General features: G+C 38.2%; 2 protein-coding genes and 1 pseudogene across 4 annotated transcripts in view; 1 reads left to right on the top strand and 2 right to left on the bottom strand.

Moving 5' to 3' along the window:
- The window catches only part of LOC136246797 (protein mesh-like), a 107,247-nt gene extending 81,447 nt beyond the window's left edge, over nt 1-25,800 (top strand). For 2 of the 3 annotated variants that reach the window (XM_066038356.1, XM_066038357.1), the window contains 3 exons: nt 15,879-16,097; nt 17,050-17,175; nt 25,429-25,800. In XM_066038356.1, coding sequence (XP_065894428.1) covers nt 15,879-16,097; nt 17,050-17,175; nt 25,429-25,553 — 470 coding nt within the window. In that variant the 3' untranslated portion in view covers nt 25,554-25,800. Of the gene's footprint in view, nt 1-4,638; nt 4,840-15,878; nt 16,098-17,049; nt 17,176-25,428 lie in introns of all 3 variants that reach the window. The other variant, XM_066038355.1, reaches the window with a different exon arrangement.
- Nucleotides 20,118-21,505, bottom strand: LOC136246313 (ATP-dependent DNA helicase PIF1-like; annotated as a pseudogene).
- LOC136246312 (uncharacterized) lies at nt 22,158-23,990 on the bottom strand (the record flags this gene model as incomplete). The annotated part of the gene is made up of 1 exon (XM_066037710.1): nt 22,158-23,990. A coding segment is annotated over one exon (1,833 nt), but the record flags the coding sequence as incomplete, so codon positions are not given.
- Nucleotides 25,801-26,489: the final 689 nt, after the last annotated feature.

Genomic DNA, 26,489 nt, shown 5'->3' with positions numbered 1-26,489 from the left:
GAATTTGAGACAGTACAGCTCCAATGCCACACCGGCAGGCATCAGTGTCCAAAATGAATGGTAATGAGAAATCTGGAAATAATAAAATAGGGCTAGTACTTAAGAGCAGTTTAAGCCTAGCAAAAGCATTCTCACATTCAACAGTCCATTTAAAAATTCTGTCTCGTTCCATAAGGCGTTGAATGGTTTGGCAATTCCAGCAAAGTTCTGTACAAATTTCTGGTAATACCCTGTGAATCCAAGGAACTGTTGGACTTCCTGTACATTTGAGGTGTAGGTCACTCTGTGATTCTCTGTATTTTACTAGGGTCAGTAGATATTCCTTCTGGAGAGATGACGTGTCCCAAGTAAAGAATTTGCTCTTTAAGAAAGTTACATTTTGACATTTTCTCCTTCATATTGACTGCTCTCAGTCATGCCGGTACAGATGCTAAATGGCTGAGATGTTCTTTGAATGTGCGGCCAAAAATTACAATGTCATCTAAGTAGACCAAACATTCACTCCACAGCATGCTTGAAAGAGCAAGGTTCATCAGTCTCTAAAATGTGGCAGGGGCATTACGGAGGCCTAATGGTACAATATTAAATTCAAACAATCCATCATGTGTGATGAATGCAGTCTTTTTCCTGTCACTCTCTGCAATGTCCACCTGCCAATATCCACTTAACAAGTCAATAGTACTAAACCACTTGGAGCCTGATAGTGATTGCAAGGTATCATCAATGAGTGGAAGTGGATACGCATCTTTGTGTGTCACTGAATTCAGTTTCCTGTAGTCTACACAAAACCGGGTAGAGCCATCCTTCTTTTCACAAGTACAACTGGTGATGCCCAGAGGCTCTTTGATGGCCGGATAATTCTCTTCTCTTCCATTTCCCTGAGTAGTTTTCATACTTCCTCTCGCTGTGCTGCAGGTATTTGTCGAGCAGATTGTCTTATTAGTAATGCATTTCCAGTATTAATGGTGTGTTGTAGTTTATCTGCCTTTCCCAGAGTCATCTGCAAATACATCAGCATAATTCAACAATATGGCATACAACTGCTCCTGTTCTGACTCAGTGAGTTTCTCTGCTGTAGACTCCACTGCTTGCCACAGTTGTTGTCGTTTAACATTTGACACATCACACTGTGTAGGAGAGTTATCTTCAACCCCTGCTAACATAATTGAGTTGCTGTCCAGAGCATGTGCGCATGCAACTCTAGTTCCCTTATATACAGTGATACTATCTGCAGAGAGATTCAATAGCCGTATTGGCACCAGTGGGTTTATTGTATCCTCTTGTATGCTCACAACTGAAGTGGCCAGCAGAAGAGATGACTTCCGTGGGAGAGGTTTTCACTCAATCATCATGGTACCTTCAGCCATGTCTCCTTGTATTACTGCTTCAATTTCCATCTCTGTACATCCTGGAATGGATATGTCATTAGACAACACTACATTCACAGTCTTTCTAGTTTGATGACTTGAATTTCTAGCCGAGATTGTCTGGTTATTTCCATTTAGTTTCATTGTCCCATGGGACAGATCAATAGCACATTGGTGGGTTTCCAAAAAGTCAAGTCCCAATATACCTTCTTTTCTCAAATCAGCCACTACCATCTCTACCTGATACTGTTTTCCACCCTTTTCCAGTTGTAACTTAGCTGTGCCACTATGAGCGGGGTGCCCCCAACTCCTATCAATCCTGGACTTTTCCAAGATGTTAATGATGAGGTGCCTTTAATTGTATTCCATGTGTTAGTGTCCATTAGTGACACAGCAGCCCCTGTATCTAGCATAAAATCCACAGTGTAAGAGTTAATAATACCATTTATGTGAATAGCAGCATGTGGATTGACAGCAAACAATCTACAATGTTATTGGCCATGTTTGAGTTACCCTCCCCTGCCTGGCCAAAGGCAAGGGGGGCTTCTAGTTTCCCTGTCTAAATGGGTGGCGCAGGGCACAGCCCCTGGCATAATGTCTCTAATTCCCACAGCGGTAGCAGATCGCGCTTGGCACCTGGTCTCTGTGCAGGTGCTGATTCAATGGCTTCCTATTATGACTGTAGTCTGGTCTGCGAATGCCCTGCTGGTTTATCCCCATCTCAAGCTGTGACATCCTCTGGGATAGCTGCTCAATTGCTTGCGTCAAGGTTTGTTCTGATGATTGTGACATACGTGCCGTGGCACCTCCACTAGAGCCAATTGTCCCAACTGTAAACCATCCACGTTTGGATTTAAGCTTCCCACCATAGCTGGCTTCACCATATACGACTCCACCTCCAGTGTGGCACGTACAGCTTCTTCTACCTTCTTGGGGCATTGCTGCTTGACTGCTAACGCCACCTGTGGGTTACTCAAGCAGCCTAGGTAGTGGGTTAGGGCCATCTGCTCCACACCCTTTGCATCTAACTCAAGGAAAGCCTTTTCAGTAAGGTGTCGCAGTTCTTCGGCAAAGTCTGCCCACCCTTCATTTGGACGTTTGGTTTGCACCTGCAACTCAGCATTGTAGAGTTCTTTCTTACTAGATGGTTCAAATCTCTGTGTCAGTGCTTCCTTAGCTTTGTCGTAATCACCTTGTGCCTCCTCAGAGAAACTTTGAAACACCTTCTGGGCCCTCCCTGCCAGGCATACTTTGATCCAGTTCAGTTTGGCTTCCGCATTCCAGTCATTGACAGTTGCAACGTTCTCGAACCTGGTTATCCAATCATCCCATCCCTTGCCTCTTTGGTAAGTATCTGGAATTATCAGTGGCTTGTTGCGTGACATCTTCTGTGACAGCAATCACTACAGGGTAACAGACGGAACACAACAGCAAACCAGCACGTGTCAAACTCGCCTCGTGTGGTACCGATTCAGACCACGGCACAAGATATTAATGCCTGGGGTTAGAAAGGAATCCACTTGTAAAAATCCTACCGACTACGTCAAGTGTAATAACCAGTTCAAAGCCAACTGGATACACCTCAACAACACAAGGTAACACTTCTCATTCACACTCTACGTATGTGCATACAATAACAGTGCATCATATAGAATACAAGACAAATCATTATTAATAATAGTCCAGTGTTACAAGTACACAAAAATTTTGGGATTTGTCAACTAAGATAGGGACCATAGCACATCGACAAAAAGTACTGAAACAAGCTGGAGTGGTGCATGATAGTAAAACCAATAGTTCGTAATATTTGTATAGGGGAGAGTGTCTAACTCTCAGTATAGCCTGTACAAACACCCTGCATAAAGCTCACCAAAGTTCACCTTTCATCAAATCAACACCTTCACTGGGGATAGAAAACTGTTGATTGGTGTTGATTAGTGTTGATGAAGGCAAAGCCTTTGTTCTGAAATAAGGCTGAGCTGTTACTTTATGCAGGGTGTTTGGTGAGTGCATTCAAGTTAGACACTCTCCACCGTACAAATATTATGAACTCTTGGTAAAATCATAAGAAATGTTACATCGTTTCCATTATGGTATCTTTAGCACAGTAGGGATTTGCACAGTAGGGATATAACATTTCTTATTGTGATTTAACATTGTGCACTACTCCAGCTTGTTTCAATACTTTTTATCGATGGTATGGTCCCTACTCTAGTTGAAAACTCCAATTTTTTGTGTACTTGTTTGTTAACGTTTTCTGTAAATAATTATTATTACTGGTGAACCCACGCATACCTCATCAAAAGAAAAAAATGGCTGAAAAGTGAAGTATCCAATACACTTTTTGGTTTCAGCTATGTTCAACCTATTACACAACATTACAAATCAAGAACTGTTTGAAGAGCACTTCTGCAACCCACAAAGAAATGGCACCTATCATAATGATATAGCCCTTCCTAAAAGAAAATGGCAGAAGGGTGAGGGAATTTTCCCCTAAAGTCCCATGCTGGATCTGCCATTGGCTTTGAATGTCTTAAACACCGTACCAGAAACAATAATTATTTTTGAGGCGCTTAGTGACAGGTTGCTTGACAGTTGGTTTGACTTTGGTTTCAGGTGAGTCAGTTTGCAAAAAAACATGCATATCTTTCATGAGGTATACAGGGGCGTCGAAAGTGGCAAGGCTCAGCATGCCCCAGGAAAATTAAACATTGCACATTTTGAGATGCTATTTTGGAGGCACTCTAGTACTGTGTGCAAGATGCTAGCTATTGTAATAGCTAGCTACCTGACAGGTGTTCAATGATAAAACTGGAAACTGACCAAACAAACCTCTATTAATATTGTTTAACTCCTAAGCCATATCATTTTGAGTTTATTAATTAAGAGATAAACTGTAAGAAATGTTTCCAAAGCAGCTACAAAGAGAAACAAAGCCAAAACAAGTATAACAGGAAATATTTTTAGAGGTTCTTGGTAGTGATGCACTAATTGTCAGTAAATAATTGGAAATCGGTTTATCAGCCAAATTTCAACAATATCAGTATCGGTAATTATTAGCAGATTAAGACTAAGTTGGTAATATGAATTCCAGATGATATCAACTTGATCACATGTAGCTTTATATAATTTCTGTGTTTTGATGCAGACTTTAAAAGTCATAATCAGATTTGTTGACTATAATCTCTATGTATATACAGTACTTGATCTTCTGAGTAATAAAAGGCATTGTAAAATAACTACTTACGAGATGGTCTGTTTTTATTCACAGGACACGTATGCCCACCACTAATGGCACCAGAAAATGGAGTGGTTCACTGCTCACTGGGAGATGATGGAGTTGCTACTAATGGAGACACTTGTATTGTCACCTGTAATAACAGGTTTACATTAAGTGGTGATGCAACAAGAACATGTCAAATTAAACGTCGTAAGATGAATTGGTCTGGTGGTGAAGCTCGTTGTGTAGAAGGTATTATGCATGAAACATTAACCATCATAAAGCAATGGTTTAATTGGTCTGAACAAAACATAATGGGATGTAGTTGTTAGAGTTAAACACTGGTTTTAACTTTTAATTTTGTTAGATAAAATTTTGACGATTATTAATTACGTAAGAATGTCATACCTGCATGATTCTTACATTGTTTTTTTTTTCACTTATTAATTGGGTACATGAAATCATGTGCCAACACCAGGAAGACAGGTGCATGCCCAGTCAATTGTCAGTATGTAAGCTATTCTACAACGGCTTCTATTTAGTGATCATCCTACATAAGCTAGAAATAGACCTACCCACAACTTCTGAAAACTATGTCTTATAAACAACTTCATTGATGGGTTCTAGGTTAGTTCTCTTTGATGTCCAAATCTTAATCAGGATATTTGGTTTTCAACTTGGATACTTGGTAGGGCTCGTAGGTGACTCAGTATTATCAAAAAACCACAGGATACAAATAAAACGATACTTGCATTGTTTAAATTTTGAAAAACAGCGTTACCACAAAATCAAGATACACAGTAGTGTGTCGTGTGGCCCAAGAAGCCGGCACACCACACCGTGAGTATATTGAAAGGAAGAAAGAAAACACAATTTTCACACCTATGTAGCTCTGTGATTCCTAATCAAATTGGAACCAAATGTGCTGGAGAAGTGCTGGCCAGTTAGGGGAGTCTACATACTATATGTGAAGAAAATCGCTCCAGCCATTTCCGAGATACGAGCGAACAAAATTTTGTTTTAATTTCGTTTTTTTCTTCATCTTCATTTTGCACACATCACAAAATCCGCCATAAAACACAAATGCGTGCTCATATCGGGCTGAAATATGGCACACTTAAAGAGCTCATTAAGGCGGATCTTAGTACTAACTAGTGTTGTTCCAGTTCTCAGTACTGGAACTAAAAGTAATTCCAGTACCAGCAATTTTATTTTAGTTCCACTTCTAGACCTAAAACTGGAACAATAATTTTTTCTTTTGTCAATACTGGAACTGGAACTAGATCAATAATTAATTTTCCTAAATTAATATGGAACTAGAACTGGAACTAAAATGAAAATTTATCACAGTACTAGAACTAATACTGGAACTGAAATTGGTCATAATGAGTTAGTTATTATCAATAAAAACAGCAAATAGAATGCTCATTGCATGATTACAGTGTGCTAATAAAAGCAAGTATCTCAAAAACATGGAAGTTAAAAGCCAAAATTGTCCTCAGAAACAAGAAAGAATTAACTCTAACAATGTAATGGTTTCTCCAAGCCTGAATATTAATATAAGGCATGAGCCCAGTTGTCCAATCCTCCAGTTCAGCCCAGTGTTTCTAGCTATATAACCTTTTGCATCATTTTATTGAATACTTATCAGTTCTTGAACTTAGCTATACTGCTATAAAAGAAATGTTATTGCTACTCATGTGTAGAATATGCAAATGAACCTATCAACTTTGCCCACCTGCATTGCTTGTTCATTTTACAAATAACAACTTGTGTTAATGTTTTGAGTAGGAATTGTTTGCTAGTCAATCTTGAAAAACGTGAAGAATAGCTGTTAAAAAATTATGTATTAAATACTTCCATTTATAGTTAAACTCTTAGCTGTGTATGTGCATGTGTGTCCACCATCCTTCTTGTTCTTAACATTGTAATGACATGCATCCTCTAACACAAGCTATAGGAATTCGGGTAAGCAAAATTAGCTGTAGTTTATTTGTCAGTCTTGCTTTTCCATATACAAGCTGTAAGTTGACAGGTCCACCTACAGGTATAGTCTAAATTTAGTGCCATGCACTGTGGAAACAATACTGTAGTTACAACCTGTTCCTAAACACTTGTACTAAAAAGAAAGAAACTTGTCCAGTCCATGGTCTATCCACTAGTCCAGTCCATGGCTTGTCCACTGGTCTAGTCCATGTGGTCCGTCCACTGGTCCAGTCCACGATCCAGTCCAGTGATTGTATACACCCAATGCAACACTGAAGTGAAACCAATATTTCTCACTACCTAGGTATTTCTGTCATTCTGAAATGTGTTTATATGTTTGATAATTAACTTCAATCATCCCTCATAATCAAAGCCTTGGAGCATCAATGCCTTGCACGTATAGTTAGTTTTGTAGTAGTTACTCTGCCTAGATACATAACACAATCAAATCAAAATCCATAGTTTAGCACACACTGTCATCATATGCAGAACTAAAAACAGAACTGTAATCTTAAAGGTTGTAGTTCTAGAACTAGAACTGGAACTGTAATTCTAAAAGCTATGTTTCCAGAACTGGAACTATAATTCTAAAGGTTATGGTTCCAGAACTGGAACTGGAACCATAATTTCAACAATTATAGTTCTAGACTGGAACTGTAATTCCAAAGGTTTATGATTCTAGAAATGGAACTGGAACTGAAATAACAAGCTGGTACTGGAACAACACTAGTACCAACTTTGATAGGAATACGATGAACATTCACGGAGTTATGACCGATTATTTGGGAATGTCTATTTTACGGACCGTCGGACTGGAAGTTCCTGTTTAGCAAGCGAAGTGTTTAATACGTTCAAGTTTATTTTACGGACCAGACTAGAAATAGTCTGTGTGCCAGCTCACGAACATTTTGCCAGCTCTGTCGTGCTCGGATGATTATAGCTTCGCACTACGATTGGTCTGGTCACTTTCGTGCTGGGCGTACGTATCTAGCTAGCTCGAGCTAGCCATAGCCCTGCAAAGCCATTTTAACTACAGTAACTGTATAGCTTACAGTAAATAGCAACCTCGATAGCAACTGTTCGCGGGTGAAGCTTATCAGAGACGACAGCAATCTTGCTAGCTAATGCCCTTAGCTACCTGGCAACAGCAAACGTTTAGCTAATATAGTGTTGAGCATGCTAGCGGCGCTTTTCAGGTGATAGAACAAATCAAATGATTGAAAATAGTGGCTACTCAACAATATATCAGTCTGTACATGTAGCAGCTTGAAAGCTTTTCATACAACCAAATAATCAAGCATGTGTGTAGATAATGATTTGAAGCACAGCCTGAATTTGTAAGCAATAGCTACTGACCAAGGAACATATAGTATCTGTTCCAAGCATCTTTGTTGCCATAGTAGCTACCACCGAGGGTGCCACTTCTCATCAGATCACTGATATCTGGTTGCCTTGGAATATAGAATTACACTATTTTGCTGTCAGACTTTAAATTCCCTCTTCTATAAGAAGTTTCCTTTACTAGAAAACATTGAAAACTATAGTGCTGATTTTGAAGATATTTCAATAAATTCCCACGGCTGGTCATAAAGATCCAGGTTGTCAACCAAGGCACAAAGCAATGGAATAAGTAATGCTAGTAATTTATACGAGGCAAATTTATATGCCACAGTCATCAAGATTCTCACGTATGCATGCACATCTACAAAATTTAGAATATGGATGGACCGGACTCTCTGTCTGTTGCAAACATGCCATTTGAGCTCAAACATGAGATAAACGTATGTAATTCCTGGTCAGGTTACTGACAGTTAGCCAGTGATGTCTATGTCACCATCATGTAGCATTAAATTTTTGGATATAACTAGCACTGACTGCTGAGGATGTATAGTTCATTGTGAGTCCATTAAAAACATCTTGGCTGATTGTACAGGGTAAACTGGCTGTTACTGATAATACTGCAATTTGTCCATGCTCCTGTGGTGATCACTGATTGATTGATTGATTGATTATTACTTTACAGCACTGCATGCATGCTTTATCAGAAACCCTGAGTATAGTGACTTGTATAATAATGCACGTACATTATTATTATTAATTGTAATTACACCAATCATGAGTGGCCCATGCATTGTCATTTAAAGTTTGCTTGTTAGTTGGGGACATGATATGGAGGAGACATCAAGACCATTTAAGACGACATCAAGAAACCACTGTCACCGAGCCATTTGGATCATCTGGGGAAGACCCAATAACAGAGACTGTTCCCTCCCTTTTGCCACATCATAACCCAAGATGTAGTTGTATACCAAACCTATAAAAGGTATTAGAGTTATTTACTATTTAATTATAATTGCTCTGTCAATTAAAGGAGGAAATGTAGCTAATGACTTGTAATAATGCATGCGCATTATCAATTGTAATTACACCAAATCACATGCACCTTGATGTAAACAACTTAGTTTCAGCTTTGTAAGAATTGCTGTAGTTTCATGCTGTTGTGTCTCATTCGAAGTAGGGATATACCTGTGTGTTTTTTGTAACCATTGTGTGGCTTGAACTTTTTGAGTGATTATAACACCCTGATCTATAAGTTTCATGTGGAAACTGGACTGCCATATGTACACTGTGGTATTGCGCATGAATCACACCTAGGTAATATTCAACAAGTCAAGCATTTAAAAGACTTGCACACATGTCCTTTCCATCTGGTGTCACACACACACATTGTGAACCTTCTTGAGATCTACCAAGAAGCTCTTTTGTTCCACTTTGATACCAGTATGCAATACCGCATAGTCAGATTTCCAGTCCTCTGTGTACAATTATCGTACAAACCAATATCAAATGAAAATGTTACAGTAGCTATAGCTTACTGTGTAATATTACAGCAGTTTATTATAGTCTAGCATGCTATAGCTACGTATACAATTGCAAATATCAAAAAGGCCATAGCTATTTTTTTTGACTGGCCAATTTTCCTTGATCTGTATCAGAAGAAAAAGTGTTAATTAATTTGGCAATTGGTTACACACTGAAACAATGTTTTGGCTCCGGTATGCAGCAATAGCTAACTATCCTATCGAAAATTTTCTTGTTCAGACTGCTCAACAGCTCAGTGACAACTAGCAATAAATAGCTACAGTGGAAGTTTACTTTCGTGGTCTACACACTCTCATATATATAGGCATAAAAAATATGCCTCCAGTCCCCAGAGAAGTCACACATTGCCTTGCACATGACTAATCTGCAATCTCTGTCCCTGAATCACCTGCACTGAAGCTGTAAATTAACTATCTTATGACTTCGGGTACGGCTAAATCTTCACTCTTGTCCACTTTGAAATAATGGCACACTACATTATGCTGAGATAGCTACTGAACACCACTAGCTCTGATGGGACCCGAAAACCAGCAGCTCTCACAAGCTTTCGGCCTTTAAAGCCTTACACACGGAATTCAAAAAGCACGGACGATCATGAAAGCATCGATCCACGTGCATGCATGCCTTAATTATACCTCTTCCGGTCTGGTCCGTAAAATAGACACCCCCGATTATTTGCGTAAAATAAGGTCGAAGGTCTGTCACACCTACAGGATAAACCCCTTGGAGGAATGAGTTGAAAATTGATATGTAGATGGAGGAGTAACCATCGTAGGAGTGTATTTTTGTGGTTTGAAAGGAATCGAGATAAAGACCATGGAAATATGACACAAAACCCAAACTGTGTCAAAATTACGCGAGAGATTTTTATGAACAAAAACACTATTAGTTTTCACGTCTACCAGGCAAACCACTTAGAGCAATGAGCTGAAAATCAGTATGTAGCTGGAATAATGGTTATAGAAAGTCCTTGCAGTAGTACAGAAGAATCGGAGTACAACCCACTGAGTTACAAGTCGAAAGGCAACTACGTGTAGCAAATGTGAGATCGAGATACTCTAATAGAATAATCACCCTTATAGAGCATTCAACTACGTTTCACTACTGGACAATATATCCATGCTATTACCATGGAATTCCCATAATCATCTTGAAATACCCATGAAAGTTTCAGTTGGTGTTTTTCATGGGTAATGAAATATCTATGAAATGCATGGAGCAAAATAATGTACCAATGAAAAACCCATGAATAAGTGAGTTTCATGGGTTTGTATGTATGTACAACCCATGAAAAACCCATGAAATCACACCAATGAAAATCCTGTGGAAAACCTATGAATGTGTTTCATAGGCTTTCTGTACATTTATTTAATTGTGATTTTACAGGTTTTTCATGGGTTGCACATACATACAAACCCAAGAAAACTCACTCATTCATGGGTTTTTCATTGGTACATTATTTTGCTCCATGCATCTCATATGTCCCATTACCCATGAAAAATACAAACTGAAACTTTCATGGGTATTTCAAGGTGATTATGGAAATTCCATAGTAATAGCATGGATATATTGTCCAGTAGTGTTTATGACTTACTCCATTACAGAGTTATATTACATTGAAGGTTATTCTGTAGGGAATTCAGTTACAAACAGTTAGACAATTCAGCTACAAGCAAGTCACCCTGTAGAGAGTTCACCTAGAAACAAGTCACCCCAGTGGCGTAGCCAAGGGGGCCAAGGGGAGGCATTTGCCCCCCTGTCACTAAGTGATTTTTTAAAAAACTTCCGTCACAAGCTTTCCAGTAACTGACACGCATTCCAAATTACTGTTTGTGCGTTACTACGTAAGTGCACACAACATTCAACTCGTTTGTGAATGGTGATAATAATACGATGATTTCTTGCGCGTTACAAGCAATTAATAAAATGATGCGCTAACAATAAGGTATGCCCAAATCCCCAGGGGTTTCCCCGTATAGACACTATGCCTTTGCTGAACGAAAATATTAGACACAGTTCTATATTTAGCCTACACTACTCACGTGATAGTGCATTTTTTCGAACCTAAAAAACAGATGACGCTCTCAAAATGACTTCGCAAGAGTCGCAACTCAGTTTATGGTTTAAGTGACAGGTGATATGTAATGATGCTACAAACCTACGAGGTGATAAAGTGTTAAATGGACCAACTTTTATTTTCCCGAGTTAATCACTCTGGATCTTTGTACAGTGTGGTGGCATGCCAGTTTAATTTTTTCACTTTGTCAGTCAGTCAGTCAGATGATCCGTCACAAGCTTACAAATTCTGCTATAAACAGGAAAGGTGTAGAGTTGGGATTTCATGCCAATACATGGCGTTTTAATTTCGCCGGCTGAAGTGAGCGAGCTCGTCATACTATACCAGTGTACTAGGACTGCAGCACAGACTGAGGCTGATGTAAGTAACTGTGACACATTGTATTTGTACTAACATTCACAATATAGTTCTGCTGGATTGTGGGCGAATTTGTTGGAGTACAGTTGTGGCATGTGCAATGATGCTCGACGAAAATACTTCCATTGACTGGTAGCAATCAGTAATGAAGTAGTTATGTAGCTAGTTACATAAGCTGTAATAATACAACACCGTATGTTGGCTAGCCCATCATTGGGTCATTAGCCTTTTGTGCAATTATGAACAATGTCGAGTGTTCTGTGGGGGATGCCTGCCCCCCCACCACCGTCTGGCTAGCTATGCCCCTGAGTCACCCTTTAGAGAGATCAGCTAGAAGAAGTCACCTTGTAGAGAATTCAGCTACAAAAACAACCATCATGTGGAGAGTTCAGCTGCAAACAAATCACCCTATAGAGAGTTCAGCTACGAACAGATTACTCTGTAGAGAGTTCAGCTGCAAACAAATCATCCTGTAGAGAGATCAGCTAGAAGAAGTCACCTTGTAGAAAGAGTTCAGCTACAAAGAAACTACCATGTAGAGAGTTTAGCTGCAAACAAATCACCCAGTACAGAGTTCAGCTACGAACAGATCACCCTGTAGAAAGTTCAGCTAGAAACAAGTCATCCTGTAGAGAGTTCAGCTACAAACAAATCACCCTGTAGAGAGATCAGCGAGAAGAAATCACCTTTTAAAAGTTTAGTTACAAAGAAACCACCATGTAGAAAGTTCAGTTGCAAATAAATCACCCTGTAGAGAGTTCAGCTACGAAAGATCACCCTGTAGAGAATTCAGTTGCAAACAATTCATCCTGTAGACAAATCAGCTAGAAGAAGTTACCTTGTAGAGAGTTCAGTTACAAAGAAACCATCATGTAGATAGTTCAGCTGCAAACAAATCACCCTGTACAGAGTTTCAGCTATGATAAGATCACCCTGTAGAGAGTTCAGCTAGAAGAAGTCACCTTGTAGAGAGTTCAGCTACAAAGGAACCACCATGTAGGCAGTTCAGCTGCTAACAAATCACCCTGTAGAGAATTCAGCTACAAACAAATCGCCCTGTAGAAAGATCAGCTAGAAGAAGTTACCTTGTAGAGAGTTCAGCTACAAAGAAACCATCATGTAGAGAGTTCAGCTGCAAACAAATCACCCTGTAGAGAATTGAGCTACAAACAAGTCATCCTGTATAGAGATGAGATAGAAGAAGGTACCTTGTAGAGAATTCAGCTACAAAGAAACCATCATTCAGCTGCAAACAAATCACCCTGTAGAGAATTCAGCTACAAACAAATCGCCCTGTAGAGATATCAGCTAGAAGAAGTAACTTTTTAGGGAGTTCAGCTACAAAGAATCTATCATGTAGAGAGTTGAGCTGCAAACAAATCACCCAGTAGAAAGTTCAGCTATGAACACATTACCCTGTAGAGAGTTCAGTTAGAAACAAGTCATCCTGTAGAGAGATCAGCTAGAAGGATTACCTTGTAGAGAGATCAGCTAGAAGGATTACCTTGTAGAGAGTTCAGCTACAAACAAATCACCTTTGGGAGTTCAGCTACAAACAAATTACCCTTTATAGAGATCAGCTAGAAGAAGTCACCTTCTAGAGAGTTCAGCTACAAAGAAACCACCATGTAGAGAGATCAGCTAGAAGAAGTCACCTTTTAGAGAGTTCAGCTACAAAGAAACCACCATGTAGAGAGATCAGCTGAGATCAGCTAGAAGAAGTCACCTTCTAGAGAGTTCAGCTACAAAGAAACCACCATGTAGAGAGATCAGCTGCAAAAAAATCACCTGTAGAGAGTTCAGCTAGAAATAAGTCACACTGTAGAGAGATCAGCTAGAAGCAAGTCATCCTGTAGAGAGTTGAACTACAAACAGATAACCCTGCAGAGAGTTCAGCTAGAAACAGGTCATCCTGTAGAGAGAATCCTGTAGAGAGTCCATCTACAAGCAAATTACCCTGTAGAGAGTTCAGCTACATTTCCAGTCACCCAGTAGAGAGATCAGCTGCAAACAAGTTATCCGTAGGGAGTAATTGACATGTAATAAATGTATGTATTGTATATATAATTTGTACATTTATTGATAAAATCTGAATTAGCTAAGTATTTAAAATCTTCATTATTTTCTTCCTGTGGTAAAGAAAAAAATATAGGTTAAAAAAGCCCTAAAGCTGGCCATAGGCCAGCTTTGGGGTATACAAATACAAAAAGAAGTGAAATCTAATCCGCAACAACCAAGCTGTAAGGAAATTCACCTGAATTGTCGTTATTAAAATTTTTTCCATTAACCTACCATCACAGCCATTTCATGGCTGCCACCTTGGATTTCATATCTTTTTTCACTATAGCCTTTCTGAGGGCCGCACTCTTTTTTACAGCTTGAATTAGATCAATATTACTACAGTATTTAACACTTAACAGAATGTTGTCTTAGAATATCTAGAATGAACCACATCTTGTAATGCTATTGAGAAATGTTGTAGATCAAAAGCGATCAAGATGCTTTAATATATCAGTCAAGTATTTGAATATAACACTCACTTACTGTATAAAATCATGTATAAATTTTCCAAGTAGTCAGCATCAAGAAGTATAGCTGTCTGTTGAAGACTGCTTCCTTTCTGCTCTTCGATGTAAGTCTTAGTTACTGGGTAAGCAATTTTTAATTCTTCAACCAAAATTAGGCAAAGCTTTACATACTCCTTTACTGCTTCTTTCAATGTCCACTAGTGGTAAAATAAAACTTAGTTTGTGTGAGCAAATTCTGTGTATGTCTGCTTCTCTTCTTTTCTACAATTCCTGAAATTTTGTCTATAAGCCACTGGTACAAGTTCATACGCTTTCAGAGCAACTTGCTTAACATGATCATACTGTGAAAAGTGCTTAAATGGAGCACAACTCCCTGGCCTTGCCAGTAAACACACTCACCATCCACACTTCCTTTGCCTATGATTAACTTGTTGCTACTTTCTCAAAATCAATGACGGAAGTACTTATCTATCTTTTTCTCTTGGAACGATGGCACATATCTGTTTATCTAATGCTGTGGTGGTTCCAAATGCTGTAGTTGGAGTGATAGTAGCTTCTCAAACTTTTTTAACTTCAGCTGTACTGACATTTCCTCCTCTAATACATTAAGTTCACGTACCTTCAGTTGGCTCTTTTTTTCTTACTCACAATCTTGATGTAGTTCTACATAGGTGCTTAAGCTTTCTAGTACACTCTTGTATGCGGTTGACGAAGATAAATCTGATGCTTTCCTTGGAAAATAGTTCCTTGTCAACTACAGTGTAGATGTTCTATACTCAACCTAAAACCTTGTACTTTCTATTTGTGGTGGTCATAGTTAGTTTAAAAATAATCTACATGTGTGGTAATTTGCTGTACGTGTGACTTCTTGACAGTTTGAATAACTTATAATGAAGGTTCAAATTAAATGACATCTTGTATGAATATATTAGAATAAACTTAAACAGCTCCAGTTCACTAAAAAAACCTGTCACAAAGAAACAAAAGAACAGAAATAATGATGAAATACTTTTGCAGGTACTGTTAACATGGTACTAAAGACTTTAAGCAGTTGTGACATGGTGGATGCCTTAGTGTATGTCTTACTGAGGTCCACTCTTATGAAAAAGACAGCTGCAACAATAACTTCCTTTGTAATCTAAAACAAGGTTGTTTTTTGGGGCATTGTCGTCCTTATAAACCACCAAATTAGATAAATGCACGTTTATTATTATGTTACCATCACATAGTATATAGTTACTTTGATAATTTTTATGCTGTCATACAGAACCATGAGTTGTTGAAGTCACTATTACAATCTTGGTTATAATTTGAAATGTGTACAGAAACACTTTTGCTAAAGCTACAGTAAATATGGTACAGCAGAGAAATAAAATGCCAAATATGCAATGATGATCATAATAGTATAGTGTTTAGTGTAGTACAGTTATTTAATCCTTTTGTATCTGTAACAATTACAGCAGTAACAGCACCTTCATCATGTAAACCTCTCTCTGCTCCTAATAATGGTATGATTGATTGTTCACTGGGAGATGATGGAGTTCCTACTAATGGTGATATGTGTACTTTTACTTGCAATAATGGCTTTGATCTAAGTGGCAGTCAAACAAACAAATGTCGAATCCGAAATAACAGAGGCAAATGGACTGGCAATCAAGCTACTTGCAATAATATTATGGGTATGACATAAAACTTCGTATATAATGGTTATTACTATAGATACAAACAAAATTGTGGATAAGTTCAGTTCTGGGATTAAGCATTATCCAGTACTTAATTACCACATGACACAGCCACAAAGGGGTACAGTGTGTACCCACATATCAACTTCTTCCCCAGTTTCTCTATTGCAATAGCATAATTATGCTGGCTCATATTTCTCCAAAATGATTTAAAACTACTTACATACTGTACTTTCTACAATTAAAAATTGCTTATTTCAACAAATTTACAAAAGCACTGACTTGCTGCTTGAGAAAACAAAACTACATAATTATGAACCACAATCATAAAAGCCTCATCACAGCATGATAAGTGTTGTCTACTCCTTGACTCATTGTTTGCTCATTAAACCATGTGATTGACTATCAGATACCTATATGTAACAGTAAAACTTTTCTTTTCTTTGAATGGCATAGAATGTCCAGTAATCAATATAATATGAACTGATGCTTTTTGTATTCAGTAGAACAAATGAATGATAACTTAATGCTTATTCTTATACTGTAACTGTGTTGTATATTTTAGTGGTGAAAGTATGAGCGTACATAGTTTAGTTGACTACTATACAGATACGGAGAATCGCATATATAAATAATTCTGTGATATTTCTCTTAAGCCAGCCTATGGTTTGGGTATATCATCTACGTAGATAAAACATAGTGACTTACAAGACACAGCTTCCAGTTACAAAATTTCCTGTAGTGCAGTGTAGTCTTATTGCACAATAGTATTGTTCTTAAAAGTTTCTACAAAATTGTAAACACAACTGCTGCACTCATCATTACAATCCTTTATTTATTAAAGATTATTTTGTCATTCTTATATGCAATAATTTTTGTGCATAGTCAAGACAATTACATAATTAAAATTTCATTAAATTTGTGTTTTCCTTCTATATACTTATATTAGGTTGTGTTGACATTAAAAGCATCACTGTTCAGATCATTACAAGAGGTAAAACAGCAACTGTGACATTTTCATCACACTCTGATGCCACTTTTACTTGCCAGCTAGATAGTGGAACTGCAGTTGCTTGTAAGTTGGACATTGATACTATACAGTACAGTTGTACTGTATAGTAAAGATCATGGAGGTTTGGGCTGTCTTTTCCAAAAACAATCACCCAAAAATCAGCTTCACTATTCCTAAATCATAGCTTTATGATGTTGGTTAGGCATGACCAAGCCCAATTCCTTCAGAGAGAGACCCCCAACCCTTCCAGAAAACTTCTCTATTTAACTGAATTTATCTACGAATTGACTATCTAGCAGACTAGCCATATATAACCACTCTTAATAGTTGTAACAAACTTTGGCTCCCTTTCATGTTTTCTATGCATCACATGAATTAAGAGCTAACTGATTCTGGCTGCCACATGTAGAAGATCAAACTCACTTTTTACTACAACTTGATGCCCATGCTTATAATTTTGTAGACTACGTACCATAATTATCTTCCTTTATTGTTTGGTCTGCTTTCTAGAGCTGTCTTATGAACCATGGCTGAAGTATTTCATGCCCTAATGAACGAACAATAGCTCAATTGCAAATGGGTAATGCATGCTTGCAGGCGTTGCTTTTAGTTTTTAATGTTTATAAGCTGAAAAGTTATTAGAAACAAATAATGGGAATAAAGCATAAAAATATTGAGGATCATTAGGAGCATAATAGGTTGAGTTTTTAGTGTTACAGCATAAATGCATAATAGGTTGGTACCAAATGGCAGGAAACTAGAAATGATTTGTGTGGGAAAAGGCCATGCAGGGATGGAAATTTGCATTCTGGTCTTACTTTGTATATTACTCCATTTCACATTTGTGTGAATAGTCCACTCACTTCCCCTATCCACCTACATGTATTGCATGGCCAAAATATAGGTTTGTATACCCACATGCTGGCTACTAAACAGATGCTAATAGCATCGTGGGGCGAGCCTGAGTGTATATTTTTGAAGTATTTATGGCAGTTGAAAATACTGAAACATTGTAAGGAATTGTTGAATTGTATAAAAGTTCATAATATTTTATGGAGGAGAGTGTCTAAGAATTAATATACCCTGTACAAATAGGCATGTGTGAAATAACTACTGTACAATAATAATTACAATGACAACAATGTAGTTCACAGGTGTAGTCAGTGAGTCAGCAGGGTATGTTACTGTGACCAGGCTATCATTGTCTGAAGTTGTCCGGTATTGATCGTCATGTAGGTCATCATTGTCGGAGACGCTTCCCCAGTCCCACAGCCACTCATTTCTGTCTTCACCATCACTGCCATCGTCATCATTTCTCAAAAAGAAAGCATGCCAGTGCGTACTACCTCTTTGCTGCTGTTCAAAACATAAGAAAGAATTCCAGGCTTCGTCAGGGAGGTCATTATCGTCGGAGACACTTCCCCAGTCCCACAGGCACTCATTTCTGTCTTCACCATCACTTGCCGCATCGTCAATATTTGTGAAAGACAAAGCATGCCAGTGTTCACTACCTCTTTGCTGCTGTTCAAAATGTAAGAAAGAATTCCAGGCTTGAGGGATGCTTGCCATGGTTGATACGAAGTTGAAGGCGTCAGTATGCACCGAGGTATGCACACGAGGTGTTACACGTACACCACATGCGCAGAAACATTGATTTCTAATTGTGGCACACTTACTTTCCTACTTTTCACGTGGCAGCACGTTTTATGAATGTTGGAGAAAAATGGCAAAGATGGATCCATCCAATATTCAAGAGAGGAAGTTAGCTACGGTACACGGAATTTTTGTGGGAGATGTTTCACCTATAAAAGTCAGTCGGAAATGCGCAGATAGGAAATATTTTGAAGCGAATCTTAGTGACGGTAATAATACAGTTCGTATGGTGTCCTTTGAACCTAAACTTAGAAAAGCAGTGGAGAATGCTCACAAAGACGGACGCGAGATAGCAGTAAGCAACTGTAGTGTGAAAAGGGGCTTGGGGAATGCGTTTGAGATATTAGCTAATCACAAGACGGAGATAATGAGCTCACCAAAGAAATTTAAAATTAGTGATGAAGCAAAGGATAAGCAAGCAGCAGTGATTTCTAATAGCTCGGATTTAGATACAATCGAAGAATTAAGAGATTTACAATAATTCCAATGTGTTAACATCATTGGAAAAGTGCAGTCAATTTCACCTTCTGAAGAAATTAAAGGAAAAGGTGGTACAGTGTTAGTGAAACAAGACTTTGTATTGGCAGATTGTACAGATGTATGCAGAGGTATTACATGGCAGGAGCAAGTAAATACGTTGAAAGAGGAATATTCTTACAAGCTAATAAATGTAACTATAAGATCATTCAGTGGGGCAAAGTATATATCACTAGGCCAAAAAAGTGAAGTCCAGCAAATAAGTGACATAGGTGGTGTTGTGGAGAAAGATGCATTTGATGGCAGTGGGAAACTCAAGATGTTTGAAGGAGAAATTGTGGCAGTCACGAATGTAGAGGAGTACACTAGTTGTAGAAACTGTAATGCGAAGGTGGAATCAAGTCAAGCAATAGTAGTGTGTGGAAAATGTAATTCTAAAATGAAAGTGTCAAAATGTGCTAAAAAAGCGGTTGCACATGTTATTGTGGAAGACACAGAAAAGCAAGAACACAAGGTCACTATATTTAGTGAAGTTGTTCATAGTATTGTTAATTATGCCGATTTGTCGAGTAGCAATGTTGATGTTGCAGAGAAGCTATTATTGGCACCTACATTGTGCTATACTGTGAATGTTAAAGACATTGCAACTTCAGTTACTAGGGTCGAACAAGCTTTATAAATAACTGCTTGTGTGACTGCATGCGTGATTAACTTTTTGAGCTATTGTATTATTAATTATTATTACAATTGTATATGATTATGATTATTCATCAGACAATTTAGTTAAAATGGCAGTGACAGACATGCAGTAATGGAGTACACAAATTTACAAAGTATAAAGTTAAAATGACAGTACATGTACTGCTTGATGATGGTCATGGAGTACTTCTTGATGATGATGGAGTGTTGCATGATGATGATGGCAGTGATGGAGTGGCCCTTGATGATGGTGGTGATGGGGTGCATGAATTACTCCTTAATGATGGCGGTGATGGAGTGTCCATTAATGATGGTGGTGATGGTGTGCATGAATTATTCCTTGATGATGGTGGTGATGGAGTGTCCATTGATGATGGTGGTGATGGTGTGCATGACTTATTCTTTGATGATGGTGGTGATGGTGTGCATGAATTATTCGTTGATGATGGTGGTGATGGAGTGTTATTTGATGATAAATTAATCCTTGATGATGGTGGTAACTGAGTGCACCTTGATGGTGAATTGTGTTGCAATAAATGTAAGCGTTCATCTTCATGAAGGCGTTCTTGCAACCATTTACTTTTTGAGATATTTGACAAACGTTCATATGAAAAGGGAGAGATAAAAAGTAGATCTTTCAAACGCCTAACTCTAGAGCAAGCAACATACAGTATGTTAATCCAGCACAAAATTCATTTTTCCCTATATCAACTGTCACTTTGTCTAAAGTCAGACCTTGAGCCTTGTGAATGGTAACTGCCCAAGCTAGCTTCAAAGGTATTTGCAATCGTGAGCATTGAACACCCACATGTGACCACGTGCGTCGTAAAGGAGTGATTGGAATTGTCCCATCAGCTAATGTTAGACCAGAATAGTGGTCAAATCTGACCATCACAGCTAATGGTAAGTCAGGAGGAGTGCTGTTATGATAGCATATGGACACTACAGTCCCCAGAGCACCATTTACCAGTCCAGCTTCAACCCATAAATTAGCTATAAGCATGACACGTGCTGTGTTAGCCAAATGTACAACTGGGTCTAGTCCTCCCGCATCATCTGTTGATGCTTTATAAGCATTGGGGCCACTGTGGACTGCTTTTATAATGGCAATTGGTTTGTTAATGCTTCTGAGTTTATCCAGATTGTATTCTACAACTGCTCGTACTGTAGGAAACAGGTGCAGGGCAGATTCAAAAGATGAGATGTCTTCAACCTGTGATGGTGTCTGTTTCATTAAATGCTGCCAATCAAGCACAGTTGTTTGGCCATTTCTTAATCAAAGAAGAATATCTCGAAAAAGTATTTGATCAGCATCTTCTCCAGACTGCCTCATAACTTGGTCAAGGACAATGGCTTTGTTAAAAGTATGGTAGGTAGTGCTACCTAAATCTGATAAATCGGTACGAGGCATTGTTGTATATAGAGGCAGGTCCATTACTGGAGGAAGTTGGCCAAAATCTCCAAACAGTATTAACGAACACCCTCCAAGGATACAAGCTCTATGATGAGGGAATATTTGACGTAGCCGTTGGTCTATCTGTCCAAAAAGTTTTCTTCCCATCATGGACATCTCATCAATAATCACATATCTAACTTCCAAAAATGACTGCTGAATGGTTTGAAGGGCCTGTCCTTGTAATTCCTTAAAATCACCTTTGGTTGGCAAATTGAATAAAGAATGTAAAGTGTGTCCATCTATTGTATACGAAGCAACTCCTGTTGTTGCTGCAATATGTAACTTTTCTTGCAAGAGAAGTTTCAAACACCTTATTAAGTATGATTTGCCAGTTCCAGCAGTGCCTGTTACAACCATGTATAGCGGTAGAAATTCATTTGAGTCCAAGTGTTGTGCAACTGCATTGTACACTTGTAACTGTTTTAGTTGTAACATATTTGGATTCACATTAGCAGTAGATGTTACATGTGTTGCTGATTGATGGTGTGAGGCTACAAAAGAAGGTATTTCATGTAAATTGTTGTATAGACGAGAAGAAAGGGTCCAGTCAATGTTATCATTAGGATCATTTGAAGGTTCCATGCCATGACTGATATTTTGACATATAAGCATCCATTCTTCAACATGTCTGGATGTGTGATTTCTAGGTTGTTCCTACAGAAATATAGAGATATATATGTATTATATTACTTAGCAACAATACCGCTAAGTCATTAAACAATTTACTATGCTAAGAGGGCAGATTAAGCTTGATATGTTACTAAAATATAATACCAAATATCATATTGTACTGTTGGTAACATACTTCATTGTTTTCACCACCATCATCTTCGTCATCTGAATTTGTGTCCACTTCTTGCAATCTGTGAATATCCTCATCCAGTGATAACGGTACATCAGCTGATAATAAATAATGTTGATAGGCTTCTACAAAGGTTTTGTGGTGTACAAGCAAATCAGAAAGTTGTCTAAATTGTACATGAAGCATCATCTTTTGTTTGCAGTATTGTTCATAATTAGGACTGTTAGGATCTGGGGAGCAATAGGGTCGCATAACAACTACAACATCCTTCCTTCTTCGTGTAGGATGAACAGATGGTTCTTTTGGCATGGTATAACACTTAGCAAATGTTAACAAGGTCATGGTATTGAATTCAGGGCTAGATGGTCTTCGCACATAGTGGTCAAAAATTGAAAGTGCAGTTGCTACCTGATCATCTTGTGTAGTGTTTTGAAGAATATGTGATCCATCTAAACTCAACACAACAAAATCCCTTGAAGCTTTAAACATTGGAAGCTGAAGCAGTAGATGGCAAGTTTCTTGAGAAGAGTAAACACGTTCACCGATACTATTTATTAGTAGCTTCTGTATAGCAGTAAGTGAATTATTGCTATCTTTAAGGCTATTCACGATCAGTTTGAAAGTTTCTTGTATTGGCTCTGAGTGTGGTTCACTTTTAGTGGCATATTTTGCACAATACTCCACAACCTTTTCTCTGGATACAAGATACTTCATATCAACATTCGCTCTCCACGAGGAAAGCTGAAGTGGATTATAGCTATTGACTAAAGTGTCATTACGTGCAGTTATCAACTGATACGTTCCATCTTCATGTGCAATAGTAGTGTCAGTTTGTAAAGGCTTTGGATAACCAAATCGACAAGCTTGCACTCCTTGTTTGGTTCGTAAACAATAGCTAGTAGAGCAACGTGTATGTCGCTGACACGTTGCTACAAGGTCTGTTAAATCAGAATTGTGGTCTTCGATCTGTGGATATGATTGACTACACACATGGGGATCAAGCTTTGCCAAAGGTGCACTTTCTAAATTACTGCCATCTGGCAAAACTGCTGGGTTTTGTGTGCATACCAGCTTGTCTATAAACTCAATTAGTTCATGTTTAGCAACTTTGTCACCTTGTTCAACAATTTCTTTAACAATAGGTGCATTATGTAGCCAAGCTAACCCGTGTACATGCGGGCTCCCTCGATGCTGCCATTCGAAACGTAGCCAGAAGTCTGAAGCACCAAGAATATCAACATAAAATATGTCTACAAATTTCTGGATTCGATGGTAGAAAAACCAATCGGCAATGGCAGGGTTTTCAATTAAAGCATTATTATGATGAGACCGTCCTGCGTTTTCAGCACCAATCAAACGTGCTAGTTCAGGCCACTGTAAGTCTGCTGCACTATGTGTAAAGAAAATTGTAGGCATACCAAGTGCATCTACCATGGAAATTAACCTACTCCTTTGCTGAAACCAGTATTGCTTAGTTCCTCTTAAGCTGGCTGCATAATGTAAAACACTATTCGCAAAATTTTCTCCCTGACGGCCTATCATGTCCCTCAGGTCTTCAATAGACAGGTGAGCATCTTCAGGATTTTGTCTTACATATACTCGTCCTGTTTGTAAAGCACGCCACCTCATTTCTGTATTGAAGGCAAAATAACGGAATCTAGAGTGCTTAGCAAATCTGCCATCATCATATAGCATGAGATGTTTGAAATAGTTCCCTATAGTAACAGTATTCCAGCGAGGTGCTAAAAATTCAGCTTTTCCAGTTGGAAAAAGTACAGGGAAAGCACAAGAAAAGTATCAATTACTATGTACACTTACATCACACTTCCATCTGGCATGCTTGAAAAGAATGTCATTAGATTGGAACTTAGATAACTAATCTGGTTATCTCTCAGATTACTGTGCAATGTAATGATTTACACTGTGCTCATAGCAGTGACTGTTACTCACATAATTTCAAGTGTATTGGGGCATGCTAACGTGTACACTTCTGGTTCTTTCCAGTCTCCTCTGCTCCTCTGTCATTGCAGCTCTTCGACGCCGCATATATTCGCGGTTTCTATGCCTTCTTCTTTCTGCTTCTTAAGGAGTTTCTGCATCCCTTCTGCGCCTGTACTGCTCTCTCCTACGTCGAAGACGTTCCTCCTCATCCATATCCATTAAATCGTTCAGTACACGTGGCCAGACATCACTCATCACATGGCAAAACCAGTGGCGGATCTAGGAATTTATAAAGGGGGTTTCCAGTTTAGAAGGTGGAAATATATATTGACATGAGATACGCAAAAGTTTGCACTACATCGTCTGGTTTGGTAAGGTGAGACCAAAAAAAAAAAAAAAAAAAAAAAAAAAGGTCACAGCCTAGTAATAGTACATAAAATATATTAAATAACTTCCTACACACTACTTTAGTAGCTACTGTGACTGCTCTATTAGAGTATCTCGATCGAGACGCATGCCGCGATAATTAAAACATTTAATTGTTACGCAATCATTTTTCAAAGGGGGTTTCCGTGGAAACCTTTGAAACCCCCCTAAATCCGCCACTGAAAACAGTAATCTACACCAATAACTGTCGTGATATGAACCATTACACATACCAAATATGGCTAACCAGTAGTCTACGCCGTTAACTCCTCCGTGAATGAACCATTACACATACCAAATATGGCTAACCTGTAGTCTACGCCGTTAACTCCTCCGTGAATGAACCATTACACATAACAAATATGGCTAACCAGTAGTCTACGCCGTTAACTCCTCCGTGAATGAACCATTACACATACCAAATATGGCTAACCAGTAATCTATGTTGTAAACTTCTCCGTGAATGAACCATTACACATACCAAATATGGCTAAGCAGTAATCTACACGTTAAGTCCTCCGTGGAATGAACGATTACACGCACTTGTATGGACTACGCACACCCTATAAGGAGAATGGTCTGGAAGCACGTGTAAGGTATCCGCTTTATATCGTAATTTATTGTAAATGTGTCCATTACACCGCTGACTCACTAGTGTGGGGCTCGCTCAGGCTCGCCCCAATTAATAAACTGATAAAATGTTTTATTAGGAGCTATAAAGCCGACAGTGGGAAGTAACAAAGAGTTAATTAGCTAGAATCATTGTATCTACTAATGTGTTTCTGAAATCCAAACTAGTTACTAAATCACTACTCAATGCGCCAGATACTCTACTTTTGTCTTAAATTGTATAATTCTCTAGGCACAAGCCCTCAAAAGTTCTCAAGACTAAGTCGTGGAAGTCATTCAATTACCTTGGTGTCCACATGTCCAGGGAAAATAAAAGGATTATCCCATACATCAACATTCAGGATTCGTCGTGCCTAACTGGACCAATGTACACTAGCCTGGATTGATGCTACAATTGTTATATATAATTTGTCACTTTTATGTGCTGTCTCTGTGCATACACAACTTTTTACCATGTAGATATAACTATGAAACTGTGTTGATTGGACACTATTACATTACAATTAGTGGTTTTGTACTGAGTAAACTGGATAACATACATTGATTGAAAACAATGTAGCTAGCATAATTAACAGAAGTTGCATATATTATTCTTTGTGTTCTACCTGGTTAAATGCAGCTGTGTTTATTGCCTTAGTTCCAAAAATCAATGCGGCAACTATTCAGAATTGGTCACCACTTGCTGTACGAGAATGATGTTTAAGTCTTTATTTTTGAAATCAATTGTGGCACCACTCAAGTGTGGCTACTATCAAAGGTGTGGCTTTTAGTCAAGGATATATGGTACTTATATAAAAACATTATACAGTTAGATAATTAAATACCTTTGTTATTGTATTATTGGCATTATGTAGAATTCAGTGAGTTTGAATATAAAAGTGAGATGATTGAGTTAATTATTTAAGCCCTTACAGGAAATCACCATTGAGTTGCAAGTTATAGGCATAAATTAAGTGTTCTGCCTTTCACATCAGCTTCTAGCCATAAGTATGTTATAGTTAAAAGAGCATTAGACTAGTTGCATGCAGTGAAATGTTCAAAGCAAAAGTTGTTATGGAAAAATAAATTTTCATGAATAAATAACCTGGCTAAAAATATGTAAACTATGAGTGCAAACCTTTCACTACTACTCACCCACACAATACTACAAAATGAGTTAGTGCTGCTTCATCAAGATCATGCCCCCTTACTTCTGCTTCATTTCTTTTACACTACTTTTGTGTTCAGTATTAACAGGAGCAATGCAACTTTTACACATTCCTTAGCGTATAACTTTTGTCTGATTTTTGGTGT

Source organism: Dysidea avara, chromosome 2, assembly GCF_963678975.1.
Source record: "Dysidea avara chromosome 2, odDysAvar1.4, whole genome shotgun sequence".
Taxonomy (NCBI): domain Eukaryota; kingdom Metazoa; phylum Porifera; class Demospongiae; order Dictyoceratida; family Dysideidae; genus Dysidea; species Dysidea avara.
The sequence above is the reverse complement of the archived record's forward strand: the minus strand, read 5'-3'. Positions and strand labels throughout refer to the sequence as shown.